The sequence below is a fragment of the Nyctereutes procyonoides genome, unplaced genomic scaffold (assembly GCF_905146905.1).
Source record: "Nyctereutes procyonoides isolate TBG_1078 unplaced genomic scaffold, NYPRO_anot_genome, whole genome shotgun sequence".
Classification (NCBI taxonomy): Eukaryota; Metazoa; Chordata; class Mammalia; order Carnivora; family Canidae; genus Nyctereutes; species Nyctereutes procyonoides.
In genome coordinates this window covers 438,051-465,002 of record NW_026575113.1, presented here as the reverse complement: position 1 = coordinate 465,002, position 26,952 = coordinate 438,051, and the positions used below count along the sequence as shown (strand labels likewise).

At 59.1% G+C, this 26,952-nt stretch overlaps 1 protein-coding gene, 1 long non-coding RNA gene and 1 pseudogene across 3 annotated transcripts in view; 2 read left to right on the top strand and 1 right to left on the bottom strand.

Annotated features, from left to right (window-relative positions):
* Positions 1 to 26,952, top strand: part of RIN3 (Ras and Rab interactor 3) — a 106,892-nt gene that overhangs the window by 65,508 nt on the left and 14,432 nt on the right. For both annotated transcript variants that reach the window (XM_055333664.1, XM_055333665.1), the window contains 3 exons: positions 1,004 to 1,095; positions 8,982 to 10,538; positions 11,880 to 12,188. In XM_055333664.1, coding sequence (XP_055189639.1) covers positions 1,004 to 1,095; positions 8,982 to 10,538; positions 11,880 to 12,188 — 1,958 coding nt within the window. The remainder of the gene's footprint in view (positions 1 to 1,003; positions 1,096 to 8,981; positions 10,539 to 11,879; positions 12,189 to 26,952) is intronic.
* Positions 4,910 to 6,318, top strand: LOC129514983 (ADP-ribosylation factor 1-like; annotated as a pseudogene).
* LOC129514985 (uncharacterized) lies at positions 18,168 to 26,942 on the bottom strand. The gene is made up of 3 exons (XR_008665514.1): positions 21,811 to 26,942; positions 21,325 to 21,542; positions 18,168 to 20,415 (listed from the first exon to the last, which is right to left on the bottom strand). It is a non-coding gene; the product is annotated as an uncharacterized LOC129514985 (long non-coding RNA).

The following is a 26,952-nucleotide window of genomic DNA, read 5'->3' as shown; positions in this document are numbered from 1 at the left end:
ACTCACACTTCCTGTCTCTAAACAAATAAATAAATCTTTTTAAAAAAGTAGTGATAATATCATGGCCATAAAGCCTGCAGACACCCAGCCCCAGTACCTGGCACATAATAGTTGTTCAGCAAACGGTCCTCCTGTGGCGACTTTTCTTCGGTAAAGAAGCAGCGGCCCCTGGGTGAAGTGCTGCACTGGATGAGGTGTCGGGGAGCAGAGCCAGGAGATGCTCACCATCCCCAGGCCATGGGGGCGGAGGAGGTCCCTGGCGCAGCCTCTGGGATGGAGATGCAGCCAGAGTGGATGGAGGCCCTTCCGTCCACAAAGAGCTCAGAGGCGGGAATGAGCAGGGCACATGCACTCGGGAAATGAGTGTGTGGCTCAGGGAGGCGCCAGAAGGCCTGCGGGGACAGAAGTGAGGAGCTGGCGGGAGACGCAGGGCAGGGGCCAGGCCAGGAGGGCCCCGGGGGCAGCAGTCTCAGGCTGGATGGGTGGGCCGTCCAATGAACCGAGTGACCATGCAACATGCATGGTGGCCGAGGAGCCATTGGGAACCCGGCTGGCTGGCCAGACAGCTCCCAGGTAAACTGAGGAACACAGGCGTGGATGAGCACTGAGGGCGCCATCTGGGTCAGGCCTGACCTGCCTGGCAGGGCCAACCAAAGCCTACACCGGGATGTCTGGCTATGTCCCTGCCAGTGTCACCATCCCGTTAGCCACAGGAAGGGGATGGCTGTATCCAGGTGGCACAGGAAGCTGCCCACAGGCCCGTCGACCAGGGAAAGGCAGTGATGCCCCCACCCCCTGGAACAGGTGCCCACTTCTCCGGGTCCCTCAGGGCTGGCACAGAGCTAGATGGGACTGCTTGCTGCCTGGGCCCCAGGGACGTTTCTGGGCTGCCTGGAGACGGTGGCAGCCATCAGGGCTTGGGTCCTCCTCCATGGGCTGTGGGGCCAGACATGGACACAGGGTGCCCTCTGCTGCTGACCTCTGGCCTTTCCTGTTTCCACAGAGATTTGCTGCCCTTCACGCTGAGGCTGCCCCAGGCCATCCTTGAAGCCAGCAGCTTCACAGACCTCGAGACCATCTCCAACCTGGGCCTGGGTAAGTCCCCTCCAAGTCTCAGGAGAGGCGGCAGGGCTGCAGGACGTGGGGCTTCAGGGCTGCTGGCCTCCAGCACTGGGGTCCTCTCCCTCCCCAGGCTTCCGAGCCCCGGGAGCCCTGAAGAATCTCTCAGCTCTCTAAGTGACAGGTACCCAGAGGGTCTGACACAGCCCTGTGGGACCTGGGGCAGCCGAGGCCGGTCAGAGTGCAGGCTGACCTACCGCCAGGATGTGCCACACGCCCGGACCTCCATCTGCTGTCCAGGGTTGGGCACCCGCACCACCCCTGCCCTGGTGCCTGTGCCAGCCTCGTCAGAAGAAAGAGCAGCATGAACATGATGGCAAACAGATGAGGGATGTGTGACAGCTTTGTAACTTTGTAACCTGTCCTCTGAGGTCTCACGTGGCCCTGAGGACTCTCAGGGCTTCGTACCTGCTTCACATTGTCTCGTGTGATCCCCGTGTCCCCATGTTAAAGGTACAAAATCCAGCCTGAGCAAGGCCAAGGAGTGTGTCCCGGGTGGGCCAGGCAGGGAAGGATGGAGCTAGGACATGCACCTGGGGCTTTCTGACGCCTGGACCCCTCGGCTACACTCTGTGACCTTCTTGCCTGTTTTGCCATGGTCAGGGGCCAATGTGAGGCCAAGTCAGCAGGGAAAGTGAGACGCATGGGCTGGCTCCAGGGGTGGGGGGGGGGTTCATTTCTAGCAGGAGAGGTCTGTGGGCATCAGTCCGCAGCCCTGCAGTGTGGTTGGGGTGGTGTGCTGTGCTGATCTCAGCCTAGCAAGTCCCAGCGTCGTGGTGGGACCAGCCCTCATGGCTCTTGTGAAGTCTGCAAGATGCCCTGTGTCTGCAACAGGCGTCAGGAAACTGAAAAAATAATGGTTCGTTGCTTTCCCGACCTGGAGAAGACACAGCCTGCCTGGAGTCCGCTGGTGAGGTCATGGGGGAGGAAGCACACGTGTAGCATTGGAGTGCTGCTGAGGCCTGAGCCCACAGCCAAGAAGGAATTCTTGGAAGGTCTTTAGTGCAACAGGCTGGTTTTCTGAAGCCTGGGGACAGGACCCAAGGGCAGAAAGGTCTGTGAGGGGTGTGACTGTACACCCGGGAGCTGGGGGAGCTCAGGACCAAGGGAGGCACCACCAAGGATGTTCCTAAGTGAAAGAAGACTCTCAGGGTCATGGAGGCCTGGCCCTTGTCAAGCAGCCATTGCTTTTCCTTCTAGGACGGCATCATGTTGAGACAGTCAGGAGCTTCCCATGTCACACTCTGCCCATATCAGGTCCTTGCCAGTGTGCGGCAGATCACAAAGAAACTTAGTTTCGCTTACTTTCCCTTCTGCCTGTTTCCCACATGGTTCATGGAAGGGAGGGACTGTTAGGGCTCCAGGAAATCGTGTGTGGGGCTCTGGAAGTTCGACTGTTGGTAAGAACGCTCGTACCTTGTCCATCACAAAGACACTGGTCAACCGATGGAGGCTCCTTCCTGCAGGGCTGCAAGCTCTGTCGAGTTAACCGTTTGTTTCTCCCATCCCCTGTTTTGGGGCAGCCAGGGGTGCCTGGGGAATATCACCCACATCCCACCTGGGGGAGCGGAGTGGGGCTGGGATTCGTGGGTGTCAGCTTGCCTCTCTGCTCCCTTGTCACTGGGGCAGGGGTTTCTGCTTTAGTTGCGCTGACTGATGGCAGGGACCAAGGGTTTCACAGGCTCACTCTTAAGTGGTGAATTGAAAACACGAGAGGGGAACTGAATGGGCTGGAAGAGGGAAAAACAAACAAACAAACAAGTGGCCCAAATAGTCCGTTAGCTGAATCGACCAAGACCTGTAAAAGCAGAGAGCCTTAGTGGAGGATGGCGGCCTGGCTGGCGAGCTGGCCTTGTGACCAGCAACACATTTATTCAAGATTTTGAAGGTTGAGAATGCCTCAGCAATCGGAGCTTGAGTCAGCACTTGCTTCACAAAAAGGAAAAAAAAAATCACACACCAGGCAGGTGTCCTGGACTGTACTTCACCCACAGCAATCATACGAAACATGCAGGACGAAGGAATTGTGTCGAGGACCCCAGACACACTAGGCATTGTGCCCTGAGCATCTCCAGCTGTCTAGACAGGCATTCTCCTGACGAGGAGCTGAAACCCACTCACACTGGGGTAGATGAGGGGGACTTGGTGAAAGGACACCGGGGACTCTCCAAGAAACACAGCAAAAGGTCAGCCAGGCTTTGCAGCCTTGCTGAGAACTGCTGGTCCCTGCACCCACCGCCTCCTACCGTGGGGCCCATGCCTGCCCCACCCCACCCGCTGACCTTGCCCTCGGATACATCATGAAGCTCCGAGTTCCTATCTGAAGTGTCTGCAGTTCAACTTTTCTGGAATTCTCACTTTTTACAAAATAAGCAGAATGTGATAAATGTCCGAGTCACTGCAAAGCCCCAGTGCTCAGGCAGGAATGATGTTGCTGAAACAGAGATATTTATTTGCAGGGTCAGCAGCATGTGATAGATAACTTGGAGGGGTTGCTCATTGCTCATGAGCTGACCTCAGAAGGTCCAGGATGGGCCTTGGAAAGGCCAAGGATACCAAAGACGTAGCATCTTGGGGCCCAAAAACTAATACAGCAAGAAATCCAGGATTAAACCACATGCATTCGATTCCAAGTGCAAGAGGAATGTGGAGAAAGCAATGGGAGGTAACGGTTAGAGGTGTAGAGGGTCTCACACATGTTTGGGGCATATTTCTTTATGTGCTTAGTATGTTTAAAATGTGTCTGGAGAAAGCACATGCTCTACAGCTCTTGCAAGTTGGCATATAATTTGCTTTTTCCTTTACATTCCACAATGAGAAAAACTCCATCAGCAGCCCCAGTGTGAATGACAGCTTAGTATCCAACAGCCTTTCATACCATGAAAATACTTCCTCACTGAACTCACTGGACTTTCAAGCTGTTTCCGTGGCAGCCGGAACATCTTGCTACATTACTCATCTCCTGTCTGTCCCGCCACTCCCCCGGGCTCCCTGGGCATGAAGCCTTTGCCTTTGGAGCCTTTGGCCTGGTGTTGGCCTGGCCCAGGCCTCTAAGGCTTGTGGGAGCAGATGCCTGGCAGGAGGCATCCCCGGCCGAGTGACAGGATGCTGCAGGGCCTGCAGAATGTCCACCTCGGTCTGGAACAGCCCAGAGGTGTGAGGACACAGGTGCCTGGGGATGTCCACCTCGGTCCAGGTGCGGCCCAGAGGCATGGGGACACAGGTGCCTGGGGATGTCTGGCCACTGAGCTGAGGGCACCCCAGCTCTGCCAACTGTAGCGTTGGGTGGCTGTTCCGCTTCCCCCCTCCCCCCCGGCCTTGGCATCCTACAGAGAAAGTCACCTGCTTCTCTTTTATTTTTGCACAAAGGCCTCCTCTGCCCCTATGGCTCCCCACAGCCCCCAGGCTCTGGGATGCAGCTCCTTGATCCCCACCCCCATGCCTGCCCCCACATACCCGCAGTGGCCTCAGCATTGAAGCTGCCCAAGCAGAAAGCTTATGCCAGAGCATAAGCCCAGGCCTGTGTCAGGGCCTGGAGCAGTTCCGAGCCACCTGGGCTGCAGGCCCCTTGCTTGAAGCCCCACGTCCGTGCTGGTCCTACCAGGACCCACAGGCGAGCCCTGGAAGGTGGGTTCTTTTATTCTGCACGATGGATCTGCTCTACTGAGGCTGGCTGGCACTCCTCAGCCTCCTCTGTGCCCTCCTCCTCTTTTCCTCTCCTCCCTTGGCTTGGGTCATCCCCGAGTTACCATCATAAGGGAACATTGCCGTGGGAGCGAAACCAACGCCTGGCTCGGAGCAGTAGCCTCACCGCGGCCGCCGAGGGTTTCTCTGGCCAGTGTTGCTCCCACCAGTCTACAGCATGGGAAATATCTTCGCAAACTTCTTCAAGGGCCTTTTTGGCAAAAAAGAAATGCGCATTCTCATGGTGGGCCTGGATGCTGCAGGGAAGACCACCATCCTGTACAAACTAAAGCTGGGTGAGATCGTGACCACCATTCCCACCATAGGCTTCAATGTGGAGACCGTGGAGTACAAGAACGTCAGCTTCACCATGTGGGATGTGGGTGGCCAGGACAAGATCCGGCCTCTGTGACGCCACTACTTCCAGAATACACAAGGTCTCATCTTTGTGGTTGACAGCAATGACCGGGAGCGTGTGAATGAGGCCCGTGAGGAGCTCATGAGGATGCTGGCAGAGGATGAGCTCAGGGATGCCGTCCTGCTGGTGTTTGCCAACAAGCAGGACCTCCCGAACGCCATGAATGCAGCTGAGATCACGGACAAGCTGGGGCTGCACTCCCTGCGCCACAGGAACTGGTACATTCAGGCCACCTGTGCCACCAGCGGGGATGGGCTCTATGAGGGACTGGACTGGCTGTCCAATCAGCTCCGGAACCAGAAGTGAGCCGCGCCCCCCTCCCCTCACTCCCTCCTTCCACCCTGCTTTACTCTCATGTGGTGTGAGTGCCAGAAGCTGTCTCCATGGTCCGTCACAGTGTGCTTTACCACGCTGGAAATGTGCAGACGCAGCCTGCAGCCGGGTTTTTATTTAATGTAAATAGTTTTGTGTTCCCAACGAGGCAGTTTCTGGTACTCCTATGCAATATTACTCAGCTTTTTTTATTGTACAAAGAGAATCAACCCACCGTTCAATACTGAGAAGGGATTTAGGCACATGGGGCCTCCGGGAGTCGCTGTGTGGGACCAGCCTGGCACACCTCCTCTGGGCATTAGGTCTATGTTGAGATCCATTTTGGTGGTTGGTTTTTAACCCAAACTCAGTGCATTTTTAAAATCATTACAAATACAAGAAAAGGAGAACACGTGAACCCACAGAAGGGAGATATGTGCCTAGTGTAGGTTCTGCAGTGGCGGCCAGAGTCCAGTCCACCAGTGGGCCATTTCCCGTCGGGAACGTGAGACAGGGCAGAACTAGCCACGGTCCATTCTGCATGGTCACAATAGGGTCCCTGTGATCCCTCTTGTCTCGGGTCATCCTGTATCCCCTAGCATTTGTGCTTGTACTTGTGCTTACACGGCCGCCCAGGAGATGGGCTGGGGGCTGCATCACCGCTCACGGACCCCCTCGGAGGGACCCCGGCCTCCCTGGGGGCAGTGTGGGCACTCTGGCTTCCTCTGGGCTGCCTGGGGTCTCACCAGCAGGAGTGCGGGCGGGCAGGCGAGTCATCCTAGCACCTCAGCCCCGAGTTCAATACACGATTAGTAATCAACTGTTTTGTATACTTGTTTTCAGTTTTCATTTCGACAAACAAGCACTGTAATTATAGCTACTAGAATAAAATCTCTTAACTATTAAAAAAAAAAAAATAAGGGAACATTGCCTGCGCTCCATGCCTGGGAGCCCTGCCTATCACTCTGGGGAAGCCACTGCACACGTGCAAGCCGCGGGGCTGAGCCAAGGGTACCTTGGGTGCTGCAGATCCCCAGGGATGGAGCATTGTTGCCACCCTAGGGAGGCTCACAGTATGGAGGGGGTGGAGACAACTGGACAGGATCTAGGCTGTCCCGTCCCCGTGCTGGTCACTCGGGTCGGGGTGCGCAGCAGCGCCGGGGGACCAGGGAAGCATATGTGAGGTCCGAATGTGCCAGAAGTCTCCACCCAACAGGTGACATTTGACTGGAGTCACGAAAGCAAGAATGAGCCGTGTAGGGAGGGTCAGAGGGGTCCCAGCACAGGACCCAGGACTGGCCAAGCCTGTAAGTGGGACAGACCCCTGAGTGCTCAGAAAGGAGTGAGGGGGTGAGGCTGGGCAGGACGTCGGGGCAGATTCCACAGGTGTTGGCAGCAGGGGCCTGCCATGTGCCCAGCCTTGTGTCCCAGGGAAGAGAAGGAGGAGGGCAGCCGTGGTCACCGTCTCGGTGAGCAGTGAGGATGTGCAGGCGTCGGTGGGCAAGCCTGTCCATCATCTGCCCCGTGGCTTCTATCTTGGCCCACAGAACGGTCCTAGGACTTAGGGGTGAGCCTCAGGGGGCTCAGCTCACACGCGGGGCTCTGGCCAGCTCCGCATGGAGTCGGACTGGCCCTCCTTGCTGGGAACACGTCCCAGGACACAGCTGGTCCCACGTGGACAGGGCTGGTGCTTCAGACGCAGACCCCCGAGGCCAGACGGCTACATGCCTGGTGCGACCACCTGGGAGAGTGTGGCCGTGAACGGCTGTCATCCCTGCTACCGTCCCTGCTACCGTGGAGACCGCGGCCACGACCCCGGCCACCCCACACAGCACCTCTGCCCAGGGCAGGGCTGAGGGGAGCTGGGCCCACGCTCCCTCCTGGTGGGGTTCACACGCACTCTGGGTCCATGTCCCAGCAGCACCGTGGTCCTGGATTGCACCCTCTGACCTCGGGTAGCACCCCCACACCCTGGCTAGCGACGGGCAGCAGCCCCCATCCCCGGGGCAGGCACACAGGGCTGAGGTTCCCCTTCTGTCATTGTCTAGAGCCCACGGTGCTCTTACCACATCCCCGCTGTGGGGCGCACAGCACGCTGTCCCTCCGACCCTGGACGGTAACTCCGATGGGAAGTGTTGCAAGTTCCTGGGGGAGGAAGACACTAACCCCAGAGGCTGAGCAACGGGCATTACAACGAGCCTGACCCAGTTCAAATACTGGTTCTTCCACGCCACCCACCTGTGACCTTGGCACCTTGTTTCATCTACCTGGGTTTCTATCTCCATGTCCTATGGGGACATCATGGGGACTGACACTGAAGGCCTGCGGTCAGGAGGCGATGACCTGACTCGGGTCAGCCAAGTGGCCCACAGAGCTGGACCCACCACATGGAGGCTCCTATGTTGGTCCTTGTGGATACTTCCAGTAGAAGCATGGAGCTCTGGATGGGGGGGATGGCCCTCAGCCCATAGAGACCCTGCACTATTGGGGTCTGTGATGGGGGCCCCACCACCCACGAGGACCCTGCACTATCAGGGTCTGTAAGGTTGACAGGCTGAACAGGCTGGAGTCTCAGCTGCTCCCTGGGAGGGAGGAGGTGCTCATGAGCCTCCTGTGGCCTGTGCAGTGTCTGAAGTTGTGCCCAACACTTTGTACCCTTTTTGGAGGATCCTGAGCTATTCTCCACGGGGCTCAGTACCCAGAGGCCAGGAACCCCTGAGCCACCTGGGCCCTTCCCACTGGGGTATCCCGGGCCAGCCTGGTGCTGACCAGCCTCATCTGGATGGGGTCAGGCCTGGTCAGCGGCCACAGCCCCAGGTGTCTGTGAGTTGGGCAGGACGGGAGAGCCAGCAGGGCAGGGCCCCTGCTGTGGACCCGGCGCCCTTAGCCACACGGACACACAGACACAGACACAGACACACAGAAGGTGGAGCCTTCTCTGTTAACATAGAGGTTCTGCAGCAGGACCAGTGTTCCCTGTGTGCTCACGGCCCCTGCACACCTCATTCTCCCTGCACACAACTGCCCTGGTGGCCAGGGCAGGCCCCAAGCACCTTCCAGGGGAACCCCATTCCTGAGATGACTGGACAGAGGCCTAAAAAGGTCAAGGCACCTGCCAGGGGCATCCAGCCGGCAGCAGCTGAACCCCTTGCCCTCTGCACCCTGAGCCACAGGTGCCCCATGGTGGCTCTCCAGCCCAGGGGCGGAGCTGGAGGGCAGCCCTGCCCCCCACCCCCCCAACGGGGCCCCACCCCCAGCGCCCGGGAGGATCCAACGGGGCTTCCCCCTCTAGAGGCAGGAAGTGGTGGGCGAGGTTTAAACCGCCCAGGAAGGGAAAAGAGCCCCAGGGTGAAGCCTGCGCCCAGCAGGCCTGCCCCCTCCCGCCAGGATGCCACCCACAGGCAGGGGCCTGGCCTCCACACTGAGCAGCTTCTCCCTGTCTCTACAGGCTTCTGGGACTCATCGCTGAACCCCCGGCGAGGCAGTGGGAGCTCCGTGGAGCCCCCGAGGGACCCGGCACCCAGAGCACCCCCGGCCTGCGGCCTCAGGCCCACCGCCCGGTCCGGGAACTGCTCGTGTGAAATCGAGCTGTCCGGAGGAAACGACCGCCTGTGGTTTGTGAATCCCATCTTCATCGAGGACTGTGGTGGCGGCGGTGCCCTGCCTGCCGCCCCGCCGACCCCCGGAAGCTGCCCCACACGCTCGCTGCCCCCCACCTCCTGCACTACCTCACCCACCTCTAAGTGGGCCCCGCGCCGCCCGGCACCCCCTCCCCCGGCGCCCCCTCCCCCAGCCCCCCCTCTGCAGCCCAGCGGCCCCCAGCGGCCCCCTCCACCCCCAGCTCTGGTTCCCGCTTGTCCTTTGCCCAGTTCCCCCCCAGCAGCTGCTCCCCCACCTCCAGAGGCCCTTCCTCCCACACCCCCGGCATCTGCCCCCCACCTTGCCCCCCATGCCCCAGGCCCCCCAGACCTTCCAAGCCAAGCGCCCATGGCAGCCTGCGAGAGGCTCTCACGGCCCCCGACAGGCCTGGGGCCCCTCAGGGAGGAAGAGATGAAGCCTGGGCCGGCCCCCGGCCCCTTGCCGCAGCCCCCTGCCCCTCTTATCCCCGTGAAGAACCTCCCCGCTGCACCGCCCAGACGCCGCATCTCTGAGAAGGTCTCCCTGGAGGACCAGGCTGCTGGGAGGGTGGACAGGACGCTGCCTGCCATGGGGGAGCAGCCGGGGCTTCCCAGGGCTCCCGTGCTCAACCCTCCTCCCCCGGGGACATCGGAGCAAGGTCAGGAAGCGGTGGCCCGAGCTTGTGACCCGGGGAGTGTGCCAGAGCCACCGAGGAAGGTCCGGCAGCCCCCAGTCCCGCCCCCCAGGAGGAAACGGATCTCCCGGCAGCTGGCCTCGGGCCTTCCCAGTCCTGTGGAGAGCACCGAGTCCTCCTCCGTGAAGGACGAGGCCCCCCAGAAACCCACACCGGGTGCGCCCGGGGAAGGCCGTGGCCCTGCGTCCTGTGCGAGGACTCAGAGCCCACAGGCCCAGGCCGGCAGCCGGCCCCAGAGCTCTGCAGAGTTCAAGGGCTCCCTGGCCTCCCTGTCCGACAGCCTGGGAGCGTCGGCCTTGGCCGCGGACCAGGATTCCTACTCCACCAGCAGCACGGAGGAGGAGCCCGAGCACCTGGGCGGTGCTGGCAAGAAGAAGCCCTCCGTGATCCTGGGCAAGGCGCGGCACCGCCTGAGCTTCGTCAGTTTCACCAACGTGTTCCACGCGTTCCTGTCCAATGACCGTAAGCTGTACAAGAAGGTGGTGGAGCTGGCGCAGGACAAGGCCTCATACTTCGGCAACCTGGTGCAGGACTACAAGGTGTACAGCCTGGAGATGATGGCACGCCAGACCTCCAGCACGGAGATGCTGCAGGAGATCCGCACCATGATGACACAACTCAAGAGCTACCTGCTGCAGAGCACCGAGCTCAAGGCCCTGGTGGACCCCGCCCTACACCCTGAAGAGGAGCTAGGTCAGTCCTGGGTGCACTGGGTGGGGACAGGAGCGGGGCATCCTCCTGGGCACTCAGCCTTGCCAGGAGCCACTCCCTCTGTGGTCCGGCCTCTTTCTCCAAGTCCTGCCCCAGTACCACTTAGATGGTGGAAGGATGTGAGCCGAGCAAGGCTGTGGGCCCCCACCCCTGTCCCCACCTGCCCAGGGCGCTGCAGCTTCATTAGGGACCCGCATGCAAGGAGCAGTGAGAGGCAGAGGAAGGACTAACATGTGTGGCCGCTGAGGGTCAGGCCCGGCCTGTGGGTCCTGTGGGTCTGGGAGGCACCAGCACCCAGAAGCCCCCTTGCCCTGTGCATGAGGACTCAGCCAAGGTCACAGCAGAGCCAGAGGCTCAGGGACGGCGAGCACAGAGCCCTGCCAGGGGTCACCACAGCTCTGGCCGCAGAGGCTCCTAGGGCAGCAGGGTCAGGACGCTGGCCTGGATGGATGGGCAGGAGCAGGCTCAGGGCTTGAGGCAGCCACTTGTGCCCTGCTGTTGAGGCTGGAGACGCACACGGGGAGGATAAGGACTTGGGGCAGTGGCAAGGCCGGCCCCAGGCCAGCACAGAGGGAAGACCCAGCCCCCCGGGGAAGGGGGAGGAGCCACAGAGGCTTCCCAGGACTTTCCGTGCTGTCCACCAAGGCCCCGAGGATCACCGTGCATCAGTAGGTGGGTGCAGACCCTGGCTCAGCCCCTCTACCTGTGACCCCACCATCAGAGCCATAGTCGGTCTGTCTGTACACGGGCATCCGGGGCGTGTATGTGGCACGGTTGCTGTGAGATCAAAGTCGAGTCAGTCGCATTCCACTCGTGGATCAGGATGCCTCTCGGAAAAGATGACATTTGAACAGTGAAGGGAAAAGTCATGTCTGTAGTTGTGCAGTGGCTTCCCCGGGCTAAGGGAATAGCAGATGCAAAGGCCCTGAGGCAGGAGCAGGCTTGGCCGGGCAGCAGAGGCCAGGGTGGCTGGAGCAGCATGAACGCAGGGGAGCAGGCCAGTGATAAGTGAACACAGCTTATGGGGTGGGGGCTGACAAGCTGTGGGCAGACTCTGGCTTCTGCTGTGCACAACATGGGGGGCCTGGAAAGCCACACCAGACCCTGTGAAGCATTGGGATACCAAGCACCGGGCCCCGAAGGCTTGTGAGCCGTGTCTGTGCCGTGTGCTTTGTGCGGCAGTACCTCCCTGCCACAGGTGCTGGGCACACCACGCTGGGTGCGCAGCGTGGCCTCGGGCGGTGGGGTGGCATGCCCTGCAGGGCACGGAAACCTGGGGCGTCCCGGCTGCGGGGTCCTTCACGCTCCCCTCTTGCCCCACAGAGGCCATCGTGGAGTCGGCCTTGTATAAGTGTGTGCTGAAGCCCCTGAAGGAGGCCATCAACACATGCCTGCGGGAGATCCACAGCAAGGACGGCTCCCTGCAGCAGCTCAAGGAGAACCAGCTGGTGGTCCTGGCCACCACCACCACGGACCTGGGCGTGACCACCAGCGTGCCTGAGGCGCCCGTCATGGAGAAGATCCTGCAGAAGTTCACCAGCATGCACAAGGCCTACTCGCCCGAGAAGAAGATCGCCATCCTGCTCAAGACCTGTAAGCTCATCTATGACTCCATGGCCCTCGGCAACCCAGGTAGGCAGCAGCCGGGGAGCTGCGGTGACCCTCAAGCACTACAGGGCTTCGGGAGTGCACAGGGAAGCCCTTGGGTGTCCAAGGCCTGTTGGGGTGGGAGTCCTGCACACTGGCGAGGGCTACCTGGGGGTCAGGAGGGTGGCAATTGGCCGCCGCGCTGCAGGAGGCAGGGAGGCCCCATGTACTGCACACGTGTGCCGATCTGATGAGGACAAGATGCTCTGTGGGTGCCCTGGGGCCGCAACCAAGACCTCCTTGCCGGGCGCCTGACACACACGCGTTGCTCGTCTCACAGTCTGGAGGCTGGAAGTCTGAGGCCAAGGAGTTGCGGTGTCACACTCCCCCTGGAACTTGAGGCACGGATGCATTCCAGGCGTCTCCCAGCTTCTTGTAGCTCCTCGGCTGGCCGCCGTTCTCCCTGCACACACACACCTGTGTCCAAACTTCCACGTTTTATTAGGACATTAGGGGTCATCCCTCCTTCGCTGTGACCTCATCCAAGCTGATGTCATTCACATTCCCAAAAACTGAGGGTTAGGACTTGTGAATTCCAGAGGGGACACCATGCAGCACACGACAGCTGCGTACATCCGTCACATGTAGGCTTGGCAGCAGCCGGTTGGGATAGGCACATGGGCCGTCGGCCCGGGGTGCAGGTCTGGAGGCTGGCTGGCCAGGATGGCCTCGCTCAGATGTGGGGCAGTTGCTGGGCAGTTGACCGGCCAGGAATGCAGGCTCCTGGGCCGCACATTTCTGTCTCTGTGGCAGGTGGGCCTGGGCTGGACTGTGGCTGCTGTCGGGTCGCCTGGGAGCAAGGCCTGGCAGGGGTCTCAGGCCCGGGGCATGACAGGCATGATGCCACCCCGACCTTGGCACTGACATGCTGGCTCATGGGGCAGCGCAGAGCCACGGGGCTTGGTGGGAGGAGCTGCAGACGTTGTGTGGGCCCAGATGGAGGGAGCAAAGTCACGGGGGCTGTGTCGTATCGGTTTAACCAGGGCATCCCTCTAGACAGGCAAGAACAGGCTGCACCATGGTCACCCCTTAGTGAGCAGAGGATCAGAGGTTCCGACCCATGATCACCCCGGTGGCTGGATGCCCTTGTTTAGTGAGCAACCTGCGTGAGTTTACCTGGTCAGGAGGAGAAGGATGGCAACCTCTGTCACCACACAGACTTGGATTTAAATTCTTGCTCTGTCGCTTACTCTGTGTGACCCTGAATGATCTGCTTAACCCCTTGACATGTCATTTCCACATGAAGGAAGACGTGTCACACAGGGGACACTGGGGAGTGTCATGAGAAGCTGTGCTCAGTCACTTGTGAATATCAGAAGGGATGTATGTAAAATGTCAGCCTTGGTGCCCAGGACGCCACAGGCTCCAGCCATGGCTGCTGTCTTAGGACAGGGCTCTCTCCATCTGGCCATGGGCCAGCAAGGGTGGCGCAGGGTCCCCTCGCCCAGGAGAGCTCCCGCACAGCCAGGTCCCAGCCCTGTCCCAGGTTGGAGTCACTCGTCTGAGGTAAACTAACCTGGGTCCAACTGCGGTCCGAGGATGCACATTGTTCCCTGAAATCAGGTGCTGCGCTCAGAACTTCCAGCTGCTGCATAGGCCTGACGTGGATCAGACAGTGAGGTGCACGTCCTGGTGTCATGGGGTGGGCGTCAGGCCGTGGACCCGCCGTCTTATGCACGTGGGACCCCAGAGGGCAGTGAAGCTTGTGAACTAGCAACAACTTCCAATGTGTAGATTTTTCCCTAAAAGTCCCCAGGGCGGTAAGAGGAGGGGCTCAAGCAGCCTGTAGAAGGCCAGCATGCCCAGTCCCAGAGGTGGCACGTCTCACCACAGCAGCGTGACGCTCAGGGCTGACACCCCATTGTGGCCGGTGGCAAAGGGCTGGCCAGGACCTCTTGGAAGTCCTCAGAGCAAGGCAGCCCAGATGGGCAGAACGGAAGAGGGGGCCGGGGGCATCTGCAGGGTGCAGAGAGGGAGCGGCAGTGCAGCTGGATGGCCCCAGAGTGGACACAGAACCTCCCAGGGAGAATGGACAGGCTGGCCTGGGACCTCGGAGGGACGTGGAAGAGACAGGTGCAGGCCTCCTTCCCAGCCCTGACTGTATTCCGGGTTCTGAGGTGCTTGGAGCCTCAGTTTCCCCCTGGGGTAAGCAGGCACAGCCATACGCCTCATGGGGCTGCTGTGACAGTGAATGCAGTCTGCAAATCTGCATCTAGCCCAGAGGCTGGTGCTTAATCAGCACAGTCACCGTCCCTATCAGAACCTCCAATTCGGAGAATCTTTTCCTCTTAGGCAGTGCCAAGTCTTGGGGTAAAATCAGGTCAAAGGGCTCTGTGGGCCCTGAGACCTTATCAGAGACATGGTTTGGGGCCTGAAGAGGGCATTCTCGGTGGCCCTAGTTGGCTCAGGAAGCCTTGGGCTTCCTGCAATTACATTTTTTTTTTTAAGATTTATTTATTTCCTTGAGAGAGAGTACATGCCTGTGAGTCTGGCAGGGGCGGGGAGGGGGAGACAGCCATCAGGGTGACTCTGCGCTGAGTGTGGAGCCCACGCGGGCTCGGCCGCACCCCGAGGCCATGCCCGGAGCCGGACCCACGAGGCGGACGGTTAACCCACTGGGCCACCCGGGCGCCCCCACGGTGCTTTTACACATCATGTCTGAGCAGTGGCTTCAGCTGCCAGGATGCTTGGGACCGGAGCGGACTTACTGAAAACCTCCACCTCCGGGAGAGCAGGGAGCCGGGAGGGAGCGGCTGGTCTTGAGGGAGCGGATGAGCCCACACAAAGCCCAGGAAGGGACAGAGGCTCACGGGGGCAGCAGAGGCCCAGGGCCTCACGGAGGACGGAGGACGGCAGGACTCTGCTGGTTGACACGCAGCAGCGGCCACGGGCAAGGAAACGGCCAGGCATTCAGGCCAGGCCAGGCCAGGGCTCGGGCCAAGGGCTCCCCCACCCCCCCACCGGAGCAAATGCGTGTTCCCCTCCCATGGCGGAAGGAGCCCCAGGGCTTCCAAGCCACCCCCCTTCCTGCCTAGCCTCCGCTCCTTCTTCTGAGGGTCAGAGGCTCCCGCCAAGGGGAGCAGGGCTGTGGGCCGTGGGAACCTGAGCTTCGGAGGTGCCGCCACTGTCATGACTCACGGGTCCTCCGCAGAAGTGTAGGGTGCGGGTGGTCAGGCTGCCGTGCAGGACGCAGGACTCGGGAGGGCTCAGGCTGGAGGCAGACATGCCGCCTGGCCTGGGCCCTGCGGGGTCTCACCTCCCAAATCTGGTCCTCTCACTTCCGCTTCCGACGTGGGCCTGCGAGCGCATCGGGATCCAGACCGCGTAGGGCATCAGGTGCAGCCAAGAGCACGTGTGTGTCCGACACGTGTGAGTGCAGGAAGGGCTGCCTTGCCGCCACTCAGCAGCTTCCATGCTGGGTCCCCGGAGGTACCCCGAGGCCGCCCAAGGGGCATGGTGCCGGTGGGGCCACAGCCCGGCTCGTCCCCATCCTCCACGTGGAGTTCCACGTGGGATCTTATTTGAAATGACCAGTTCTGCTGCTTGATATTCTAGCTTTTAATTAATTGATTAATTAATTAGTAGAAAGGGGTGGGGGAAGGGCCAGGACAGGGAAAGAGACAGAATCTAAAACAGGCTCCACACCCAGCTCAGGGCTCGATCTCACAACCCCAAAATCACAGCCTGAGCCAGAACCAAGAGTCGGATGCTCAACCGACTGAGCCTCCCGGGTGCCCCATAAGTATTTTAGCTTTTAAACCTTCCAGGGCACCTGGGTGGCTCAGCAGGTGAGCGTCTGCCTTCAGCTCAGGTCGTGACCCCGGGGTCCTGGGATCCAGTCCCACATCAGGCTCCCTGCATGGACCCTGCTTCTCCCTCTGCCAATGCCTCTGCCTCTCTCTGTGTGTCTCTCATGAATAAATAAATAAAATCTTTTATTTTTTTTAACTTTATTTATTTATTTATTTATTTATTTATTTATTTATTTATTCATGATAGACATAGAAAGAGAGAGAGGCAGAGACACAGGCAGAGGGAGAAGCAGGCTCCATGCCGGGAGCCCGAAGCGGGACTCAATCCTGGGACTCCAGGATCATGCCCTGGGCCAAAGGCAGGCGCCAAACCGCTGAGCCACCCAGGGAATCCCCTAAATAAATAAAATCTTTTTAAAAATAAAAATAAACCTTCCATTTGTAAATGACTTCAACTTCACAGACATTAGGAATGGAAACACTACCTTAGAATGGGGACGTCGCCTGCCCTCTGTGGGTTTTCAGTACCTTATTTCATTGGCTTTATCACCGACACACTCTTTGGTGCACACATGATGTCTTTCCTGGGCCGTCTGAGCATGAGTGGCCTATGTCTAGGCCCTTTACCCCTAAATGCTGTTCTCAGAGTCGAGCTATTCTCTCTCATGCCCATGGTGACATCATCGGCTCTGTAAATTCACATCCATGCAACAATTTACCTGAGGCACCATGTACCTGGGGGTCGCTGGAGTACACCAGGCCCTTCCCGACCTTTCCTCCTCCCGTTGGGGAAACAGGTGAGGGGCAGGTGTGGCCACTAGTTGTGGGGTGTCCTTTAGCTGGGGACACTGACGTCCTGTAGGAATACAGATTTCCCACCCCACCCCCCACCTTTGGTTCTTTCTATTGAAAGTTCCTCATTTTGTGTTTGTGAGACGTTTCCTGGTGATTAGATTGAGGTTATGAGTTTTCAGCTCCATCCCGATGACTGTCAGACTCCCTCTGGCTTCGATCTGGGGGATCTCAGGACCAGGCCCTGTACCCCAGGCATTCCACTCGCCCCTCCCTTTGGCCAGAGGCTTCCCGCAACTTGCTGCGCAGAGTGTGGTCTGTGGACCAGCCACCCTGCATGGAAGCCCAGAGCTGCCAGCCACCCAGGGAGGGCCCTGCCTGCCGCAGCACTGACCCAAAGCAGCCGGCGGGCCTCCCTTTGCACTGCAGCCCCACCCCCAGGAGCCCTGTGACCTGTGTGCCTCCAGGCACCACATGATGCCACAGAAGTAGCCTGCGGGGTCCCCAAGGCCTGGCTGCTGGCCAAGCCTGCAAGGGCCATAAGAAGATGCCTCAGCGCAAGGCGCGGGCCCAAGTCAACAGGCTGGACTGTCCTTCCCAGAGGGGTGGTTGCTCCTTGTGCCCAGGATACAGAAGGGCCAGGATTCGGGGCCAGGATTCGGAGCCAGAATCTTACTGCAAAGCCTGTGCGTTTACAACCGTGCCCAGCGGCCAGCCCAAGACAGACCTCAGGGCACTCGAGTGCTGCCCCCCCCACAGCAGCAAGGCTAGGGCAGAGCAGCAAGGTTGGGCAGAGCGGGGGTTTGCCGAGGTCAATGGCTTTTGGTAAGCATGGCCCCCCGTCCCACAAGTGGCCGCCTTCGTGGGTTGCCCATGGGCTTCCTGAGGCCTAGTGAGGGCAGCGAGAACTTCTAGAACTGTTTCTCCTGTCGCTTTCATAAGCCAGTTACTTTCACCTTCCCCAAGTCTAAGAACAGACCTTCAGGGCTGGCCCTGCTGTTGGGGACAAACAGAGGCAAGACTGGGCCCCGCCCTACACTGCAGGAGGAAGGAAGGACAAGTGTGGTGCCTGTACACACGAGGTCCTTTCTCAAGAACCTTCTTTCGATACAGAGCAGGCAATGGGAGGGAGCAGTGAGGGCCCGGAGGCCCCACAGACAGCGATCAGACACGAGGCCCTGGAGCCCCTTGGGGAGCCCTCGCCGTTGTCTCCTGGCAGCCACCACAGAGCCAGAGGGGAGTCTGCAGCTGCTGCAGGTGGGGCCTGAGGATGGAAGCCAGAGCCCGAGGAGCCTGAGACAGGGACCAGGGCATGAGAACTGACAGGAAAGTCAGCCTGTTTTTTTTTTTTTTAAATCTCTGTTAAAAAAAATATCTGATTTCTGATGACAGAAGTCAGTATTGTGTGTGGTTTATTTTTTAAAGATTTTATTTATTAATTCATGAGAGACAGAGTCAGAGACACAGGCAGAGGGAGAAGCAGGCTCCCTGTAGGGAGCTCGATATGGGGCTCGATCCCGGGACTCCAGGATCACACCCTGAGACGAAGACAGATGCTCAACTGCTGAGCCACCTTGGGATACCTGGAAGTCAATAATGTTTATTATTGAAAAAGGCAATTAGTGTTTTGGTGGGTTTGTTTCTGGCCTTTTTAGAAGAGCCATAGATGGGTAGGTAAGTCGACAATTAGTTGAGGAAAAAGGCTTGCTGCTCTGACAGGTAAACCCTGCAGTGTCATCCGGCAAGAGCTCATTTCTCACTCGTAGCCCAGGTGAACGGAGGAGGGCGAGGCTGGGCATGGGCTGTGCTCCATGTGGTCATCCAGGGATCTAGGCAGAGGGAGGTTTCATGAACCCTCCTGGGCAGAGAGAGGGAGAGACAGAGAGAAAGTAAGGGTCAGGCTGGAAGCAAAACATAACCTTGATTTTTTTTTTTTAAGATTTATTTATTTATTTGAGAGAGAGAGCACGCACAGGCGGGGGGGACAGACAGAGGTGGAGGGAATCCCAAGCAGACTCCCTGCTGAGCATGGAGCCCAACATGAGGCTGGATCTCACGACCCTGAGACCATGACCAGAGCCAACAGCAAGAGTCAGACGTTTAACTGACAGAGCCCCCCAGGTGCCCTGATATCCTTGCTTCCAAACCCCCCACCAGGAGGGGGGTTCAGGCCCCCTGGGATGGTGTGCTCTGAGCAGGAGGAGCCACACGGACATCCTGGGCTGTGTCACAGCATGTCTGACGTCACTCACATGTGGGAACCCAGCAGACTCCATGTTCATCTCTTTCTGTCCAGTCACTGAACCCTCCCCACACATCCCTGGGGGCACTACTGTTGCCCCCATTTTAGAGTTGAGCATGCTGGGGCACTGTGAGGCGGGGCGGCCACGTCAGGGTCACACCCGAGCCAGCGAGTGCTTAGAGCTGGGACTGGAATCTGGGGCCCCGTGCTGATCCACGGCCTCCCTGGGGTGTCCGGGGGCAGAGGCGACCTCAGGGAGGGCAGGCCTGAGTCACAGGCGGCCTCACCCTCCTCCAGCCGGGCTGGACTCTGGGCTGCAGGCTCCGAACCCGCAGCCGTGTGGCTGTGCCGGCTGGTGGGCTGGGCTCCCCAAAGAGGAACCTGCTGTGCCGGAGTGATTACAGGGATGGGTGTTGCTCAAAGCAGAAGTGACGCGCAGGCAGCGTCTGCAGAGAAGCCCGCAGGGTGGTGAGGGGGCCCGTGGGCGGAGGGCTGGCTGCTCACCTCAAGCCAGGAGGCCTCCAGCCGCCCACCGTCCCTGCTGCTGCCCTGCTGCTGCCCAGACTCCGGCTCTGACCCCGGGCTTTCTCAGCCGCTGCAGAGCACTCTCAGGGCGCCTGGGGCATGGCGGAGGGGGGGCGTGCCATGGGGGGCAGCGGGGAAGCCAGGCCATGGGGCAACCCCCGCCCCCCCGCCGTCAGAGGCATCCACTAGAAAAGGATGTTGAAAACCCCCCTCAGACTCTCCCTACTTCCTGCTGGCCTGTGCTTTCATCAAATGCGTCCGTTCAACAGTCCCCACTGACCTCTCTTGATGACATGCCTGTTACCAGGAAAACCCCGTCCTTTCTTATGAGGGCCACAAATTCAAGCGGGAAACGGAGCAGGAGACAAGGGACGGTCATGCTGTGTGGCAAACCACATGCACGCATTCACTTGGCGGATACATCTATTGAACACCGACTGTGTCCCGGGCACTAGGCCAGCACCGCCCACGAACGGTGCCCCCAATGGGCCTCTGCCCTCATCAAGCTTTCATTCCGGGGAGGAGAGGCGGGTAATAAATCAGGAGGCAGAAGGACGAACCGTGTCCTCAGGTGCCCAAACCCGCCAGCAGACTGGCTGAGGCCGACGGGGTGAAGGGCTGGGAGGCGTTGGGAGCTTGCTGTCTGCGTTAGGAGGCCGGGGAGGCGTCCGTGGGTCAGTGGAAAGCATCTGTGTTTCCACTCCACAGAGACGGGGTGGGGGAAACCCATGATCAGGGCATCCACCCGGCTGGCAGAGGTGGGTCCTCGGGTCACACTTCCTGGAGAAAGGGAGTGGCTTTTGGTGGGCAGCATGGTGGAGGGCAAGAGCCAAAGCCCGTCAGGTCGGGAGCCTTGTCTACCCCAGGACTGTTGCATCAGCCGCTGCATTCACCAAGAGCCCTGTGAATGGATTGGGAGGGGCGGTTACAGCTAGAGCCTTCACCTGGATTGGGGTCTGCAGACGAAGGCCTGGGGTCAGCTCTGGCCTCCAACTTGAGTCTGTAAATAAACCCATGGGAATAGTCCTACCCACTCTCGGACGTGGCGTCTGCTTTCACGGCAAACCCCTAGCAGAGTACTTGGGCCTCAGGGAACAATTACCATCTCGCCCTTTATAGGAACCTTGGCCAGCTCCCCTCTTCCTAATGACAAAGCCTAATGTTTCAGCCATCCGCAGGCTATGCCCACTGCACCCCACAGTGACCGCCTGAGGCAGGCTCACCACTCTTCCCAGTTTTCAGGCAAGCACACTGGGGCTGGGAGCGCATGGCCCCAGGCCACGGAGCTGGAAGAGTAGGGGGCTTCCTAGTGCTGGCTCCTTGCTGCAGCGTGACCCCGGTGAACAGGCTCAGCCCCTTTTACCAGAACTCTCCTCCCAGACCTGCTGGCCAGTGAAACAGGCACAGGGGCACCAGCTCTTGGGAGAGTTTGCCCCGGACCCCCGACCTCCAGGTGGAAAACAGACAGGACTTAGGCCAACAGGAAGGCAGGATGCACAGGATCCAGGGGGCTTTCCCCTACAGCCTGGCGGCCACAGTCCCCACTGCCCACAAGCCATGTCCTGAGCCAGGAGGGCCATCCTGGACCGTCCGCAGCATCCCCAACACGCCGCACACAAGGCTCAGCTCCTGCCGTGGCTCCCCGGCCCTGGGAGGGAGAATGCCACCCTAGCTCCCCCTGCCATGTTGGGGAGGAGGCGGTGCAGCTCTCCCTGCCATGTCGGGGAGGACCCAGTGCCCCCAAGTAATGCTTGAAGCTTCTGTTTGCCCCCACCTCTTGGGTCAGAGCGCCTATGCGGGCATCTCCCACCTCATCAGGGACAGGAGCCTGGGTGCCCATCACAGCTCCACTGCTGTGCCTCGAGTTGCGGGGCTTTGAGTGAACTTCTCTGGACCTTGGTTTGCTTGCAGCGAGCTGGGCTTTGGTGGTTCCAGGGCCACTGGTGTGCTGAGTCAGGAGGACCAATCATGCTGCTCCTCTCTGCCCCGTGTTCACATGGGAGCTTGACATGAGCCCCTGTGGAAACACTGACACACAGACATGGGCCAACTGCAAATCAGGGCTTGTGTTCTTTTCGGGAGAGCCAGTTGTTGGGCATTCCCAGCACACTGCTGTCTTAAGACCCGCAGCGGATCCTAATCTCCTTGACCGCGGCCCCAGCCCTGACAGGACAGCATGGGAGCCAGTGGGGACAGTGTGTGGCTCCGTTTAGCCCACGGTCTGCGTGTGACACCCCAGGCCCTGTGCTGGGGCCTAGAGAGGCTCGGAGAGGCTAAGAGGCTTGGCCCAGCTTACCTGGCAGCTCACAGCCCAAGGGAAAGACCGGCTCTTCGATAGTCCCGGTGTCTGGAAGCTGGAGCAGGTAAGGGAAAGCAGAGGGGTGGTGGTGGAGGTGTGCAGAAGGAACTGGGTGAGCAGGCAGAAGGAATGAAAGTACCCTTGGGGTGCCAGGGATGGCTTGCGATTCAGCACCGGCCAACGTATGTGGGAAGGTGACAAAGGCCGAGTGTCATCCTGAGCGGAAGTTGGCAAGTAGAGTGTAGAGTAAGCACCAGGAGCTGGACAGCCCAGAGGGCTTCCTTAAGGAGGTGGGACTGGGGAGAGGAATGTTGAAGCAGCAGGGGCAGGGGATTGCAGGTAAAGAACGGTTCGACCCCATTCGTGGCCAACCACATCCTAGCCATGTGACCTGAGCCAAAGGGCTACCCGCTCCTCGTCTCGTGAGGGGAGTCCAACCTGCCTCACAGAGCTGCCTGAGGAATTCATGGATGGAGAGGACCCCACGAGCACTGGTGCCAGGTGGGACGCCAGGTGGGATGCCGGGTGGGACGCAGAAGGAAGGCTCAGGCCTGCGGGGTGTGAGGAGAAGCACACCAGGTGGGTGACTGTGGTAGGAGCCTGGGGCTGGGATGCAGGTGACCCATGCTCAGTCCATCAGCTGGACAGCGTGGCCGGAAGGCAGTCGAGTCCATCGTGTTGGACACATGTTTATGGGCCTGACATGGAAGGCCTTGAACTCAGGCCAACAGGTGTGCACTTCATTCTCCCAGCTGTAGGGACCCTGATGGTTCTTGAGAAGAGAAGTGACCATAGGCTCAGGGGACAAGTCAGGGGACGGTGGGTCCAAGGACAGAGACCCTGCTAGGAGGGCAGGCTTGGGGGAGCAGGGCTGGAAAAAGCAAAGGGTGAGTGAGTGCAGGAAGCAGCCAGAGGAGGATTCACTGGGGCTCTGGCCACAGGCAGCCGAGGGCCCTAGGGGAAGGGGATCCTCCCAGGCCGGGGGCAGGGGGCTCCTTGACAGAAGTGGGAAGGTCCCCAGCAAGGGCTGGTGTCCGGGAAATGCTGAAACACTGGGCTGGGGTCTGGTGCAGGGGGACTCATGGGGTCTGTGTAGGGGTCGCCTGGGGCTGGGAACCTGGCTGGGAGCTTGGTGTCCTGCTCATCTTTGCTATGCCCCACGCTGTGACCTGGGGACGCAAGGAAGGGGTGCTCATGGGTGGTCCGAGGTGCGACCCAAGGAGAGGGGCCCCAGAGCCCATCCTGAGCGTTGACCGTGGCTCCCAGGAAGTACACAAGGGGAGGAACAAGCAATAACTTTGCTTCCCCACAGGGCTCAGGGCCACAGTCCAGGGGCCTCCGAGCCCCAACCAGAACCGGGGCCAGACCATCCTTCTTGCTGAAAGTTGCTGTCCCCTCAAGCCGGGCTTCTTGTGCTTAGAACTGCAGACATGGGGGCTGCAGAAACTGGTACGATGAGAGGCTGTCCTGGCATTGTGGGACCCTCAGCAGCAGCCCTGGCCTTGGTGCCAGTTGCACCTCACGGGCTGTAGTGTGGCAAGCGAAAAGCGACTCCAGATGCTGCCCGATGACCCCTGAAGGGCAGTGTCACCCTGGCAGAGAGACACTGCCCAACAGCATGTCAGCCTTTGTCCGATTGTGTTCCTTGGTGAGTCATGAACAGAATACCAGGGACAGATTGGTGATCCAAGGGGCCCAGGGACCATCATGAGCTCCGGGCCAGCGTGAGATCGAGGTTCCCACAGGCACAGGATGTGTCACCTCAGTTCCTGGCTCATAGCACAGATGGCACAGGACTTTCCTGGGCGCCAGGATTCTCATAACTAAATGGTCCACATGAGAAACATCTTGCAGCACAACCCCCCCTACCCCCCAGCCCCGGGAACCCTGCAGTCGTGGTTCAGGTTTAATAAAGGTTCAGGGGAAAGCTTGCTTTCTCCAAAACAAACTTGTCCTGTGCAGGGAGGGGACCGGGACCCGAAACAAATAACCAGAGAGCCTCAGAACGCAGAGTGGGAATGGGAGGAATGGAGGTTTCTGAGCAGGCATTTTCCATGGGAGCATGGGGGGCAGCCTGTGTAAATCTGCGTGTGGGGATCTCACCAAAATCCCATAGCATGTCCTGTGACCAGTGTCGCATCATGCATGACCAGAAATACAGGCTCAGAGAGGTGAAGCGACAAGTCTGAGGTCACACAGTGGGTACGAAGTATGCGGAGGCTGGCTCTCTGGGTCCAACCTGCTTCCTGGTGCTGTGCGTTACCAATTCCTGCAACCTGCATATCTCACGGGTAGGAAAACTGAGGCCACTTGAGAAAACAGAACAGAGATGTTAGTCATAGCTTCTGTTTCCGTAGCAGTTTTTGCAAGTCCTGAACCCTTATATTTTCTCATCTTGTCTTGAAAACCCCAAGAGGCCATGAGGGTTGGTGTTCGCTGGCCCCCATTTGCAGATGTAGGGGCTGAGTGCTGGCCAGGAAGCAGGCCACCGGGCACACTTCCCTGCAAAACCGACCTAGGAGGAATTGTGGGCAAGAGGGCACCCCCCCAACCCCGGGTGGACATTATCGGAGCGGCGCCAGTGCTGGACGGGGTGGGCCGTGCAGATGCAGGAGCCAGTACGGGCCTGGCCGGGTTGGGGAGGCATGGATGTGCTGCTGCTCGATTGTGCCCTCAGGGTGGGGCCCAGGGCCCCCAATGGCCCCAGCCTGGCCAGGCTGGGCAAGGGGGCAGAACGCCTCCGGAGGGGCTGCTGATCAATACCGAGCTCTCCCACTCCTTTCAAAACCTCCTTCCCACTGTTTCCTTCACTGGCCTCCTTCTGGTCCCCACTGGATCCCAGAAAAATCAGATTTTACTACCTGGGTGGGTAACACTCAAGGAACAGTGTGGTTAATAAGAGGGTTTGGATGGGTGGATGGATGGGTGGACGGATGGGTGGACGGGTGGATGGGTGGACAGAGGGAGGGATGGGTGGACGGATGGGTGGATGGGTGGATGGATGGGTGGATGGATGGGTGGATGGATGGAAGGATGAATGGATGGATGGGTGGATGGGTAGAGGGATGGGTGGGTGGATGGGTGAGTGAGTGAATGACCAGGTGGGCCATGGCCGAGCCATGCTGACCACTTACTGGGATCTGCAGCCCACGTTCCGCAGAAGTTAGGACGCAGCCCAGCCTGGTGGGCTTCTGTGCCTCTCTCATCCCTTCCTCCCCCTCAGGGCTCTTTCCCCTGAAGGGGCCAATTTCTCGTCATTGTTACAAGGACCACAGGGGAACATGCATGATGACCTATGAAATTCGCCTCCCTGTCTCCCCCCTGGAGACACTCACCCTGATCTGTGTCCTGAGGCAAGGAAGTGAAAATCACTAAGTGAACTTTGCCCCCATGTGTGCGAAGGAACTTGTCGATTGTACGCCTCACGTAGGAAGTGAAGCCACATGGTTAATGTTGGTGTCAGCCCTAAGCCTTGAGCAAACGACTTGGTGCCTCTGAGAAACTGGTGTTTTCTTCTTATGGACAATGAGAAGAAGGTAATGACCATTTTCCTCTTCACTTTGGCCACCAGGAGACTCAAAGCCAAACGCTCCCTCCTGAGGGAGCCATCATTCGGGTCCTGCCTTATCTGTTTTATTTTTCCGCCGGCATAGGGGCCTTCTTATAACTTTGTGATCATCTCTCTTTCCCACTGTTTCCTTCACTCATATCTTTCTGGTCCCCACCAGAATCCACAAAAATCACATCTTACGTTTTTATTCAGATTTTACTGTTTTATTACGCGCTTCCTGAGGCTCACCTAAATCCTTTGTAAAAATGTGTCAAGTACAAATCTGAAAAAGCTGTGATTGCTCGGCATGTATTTGGACCCATTATTCATCTCCCCCAAGATGCAAGGGGCAGCAGTCATGGATCCTTCTGTGCTATTCCTTCTGTTACCTCCAGCGGAGTCTGGGGAGCTTTGTCTGAGCCCTGAACCCCCTTAGGTAGGAGGAAGTGAGAAGATGGGCTGGTGACCCCACAGGACCTTCCCCACCACCACCCCGTGCACAGCTGCTCAGCCGACTTTCCTGCTCCCCAGAGTCTCGGGCATGCAGGTGTCCCCTGGGGGACTGCAGGGCATCCCGTCCTTGGAGGACTTCTTCCTTCTGCAGGGAGACTTTGATTTGATGATGCCAAACCATCTGTCCTTAGAGCCAGCGGGACCCGTGCTGGGAGACTCCCCAGAGTCTCGGGCCTGCTGTTCACCCCATGTCTTCCCCAGGTGCTCTGAGCCTGGGAGCATCTCCCACAGAGCAGAGGCAATGGGTTATTCCTTTCAGAGCTATTTGTATTTGCAAAGAACCCCTCAGGAGGGGCCCCCTGGCTAGAATGCAGGGCTCTCCCGCCAGGGAGCACTGAGAGGGAGAGTTAAGACTATCTATGCTGCAGGTGGACGGGGAGGCCTGAGGTAGAAAGGGATGGAGAAACTTCTCAGAACATGTCACTGTTAGAGAGCTGCCAGCCGCTACAGGGGGCTCAGGGGATGGGCATGGGCCTGTGGCTCAGGGCGTGACCCCAGGGTCCTGGGATCAAGTTCCACATCTGGCCCGCTGGGAGCCTGCTTCTCCCTTTGCCTGTGTCTCTGCCTCTCCCTCCGTGTCTCTCATGAACAAATAAATAAAATTAATAAAAAATAAAAGTGCAGTTAAAAAACGAAAGACACACAGCTGCTTCCAGGTGGCTCCATGAACTTGGCTGTCAAATAAGCAGCAAGGAGGGACCGGGCGCCCGACGGCTTAGTCAGCAAAGCATGTGATTCTCCATCCCAGGGTGTGAGTTCAAGCCCCATGTGGGGTGTAGAGATGACTTAAAAATAAAATCCTTAAAAATAAAAGAGACCAGCAGCAAAGGTATGTTGAGGGGGAAAGAGCTGGGGAGAGGGCAGGTGGGTCATGCCCTCTGCAGTGGACGGTGCCTCTCGTGGTTCCTTCTTCCACTTCAGACCTGGAGGATGTCTGCAGCTGCCCTGAGAAGGCTGACCCCAGGTCACCCCCATCCTGCTCAGGGGGTCCTTGTGCAGGGGTCACCGTGCCCCATGCTGCAGGGCCCGGGCACAGCTCTCGAGAAGCCTGCACTCACTGCCTCTGCCCTTGTCCC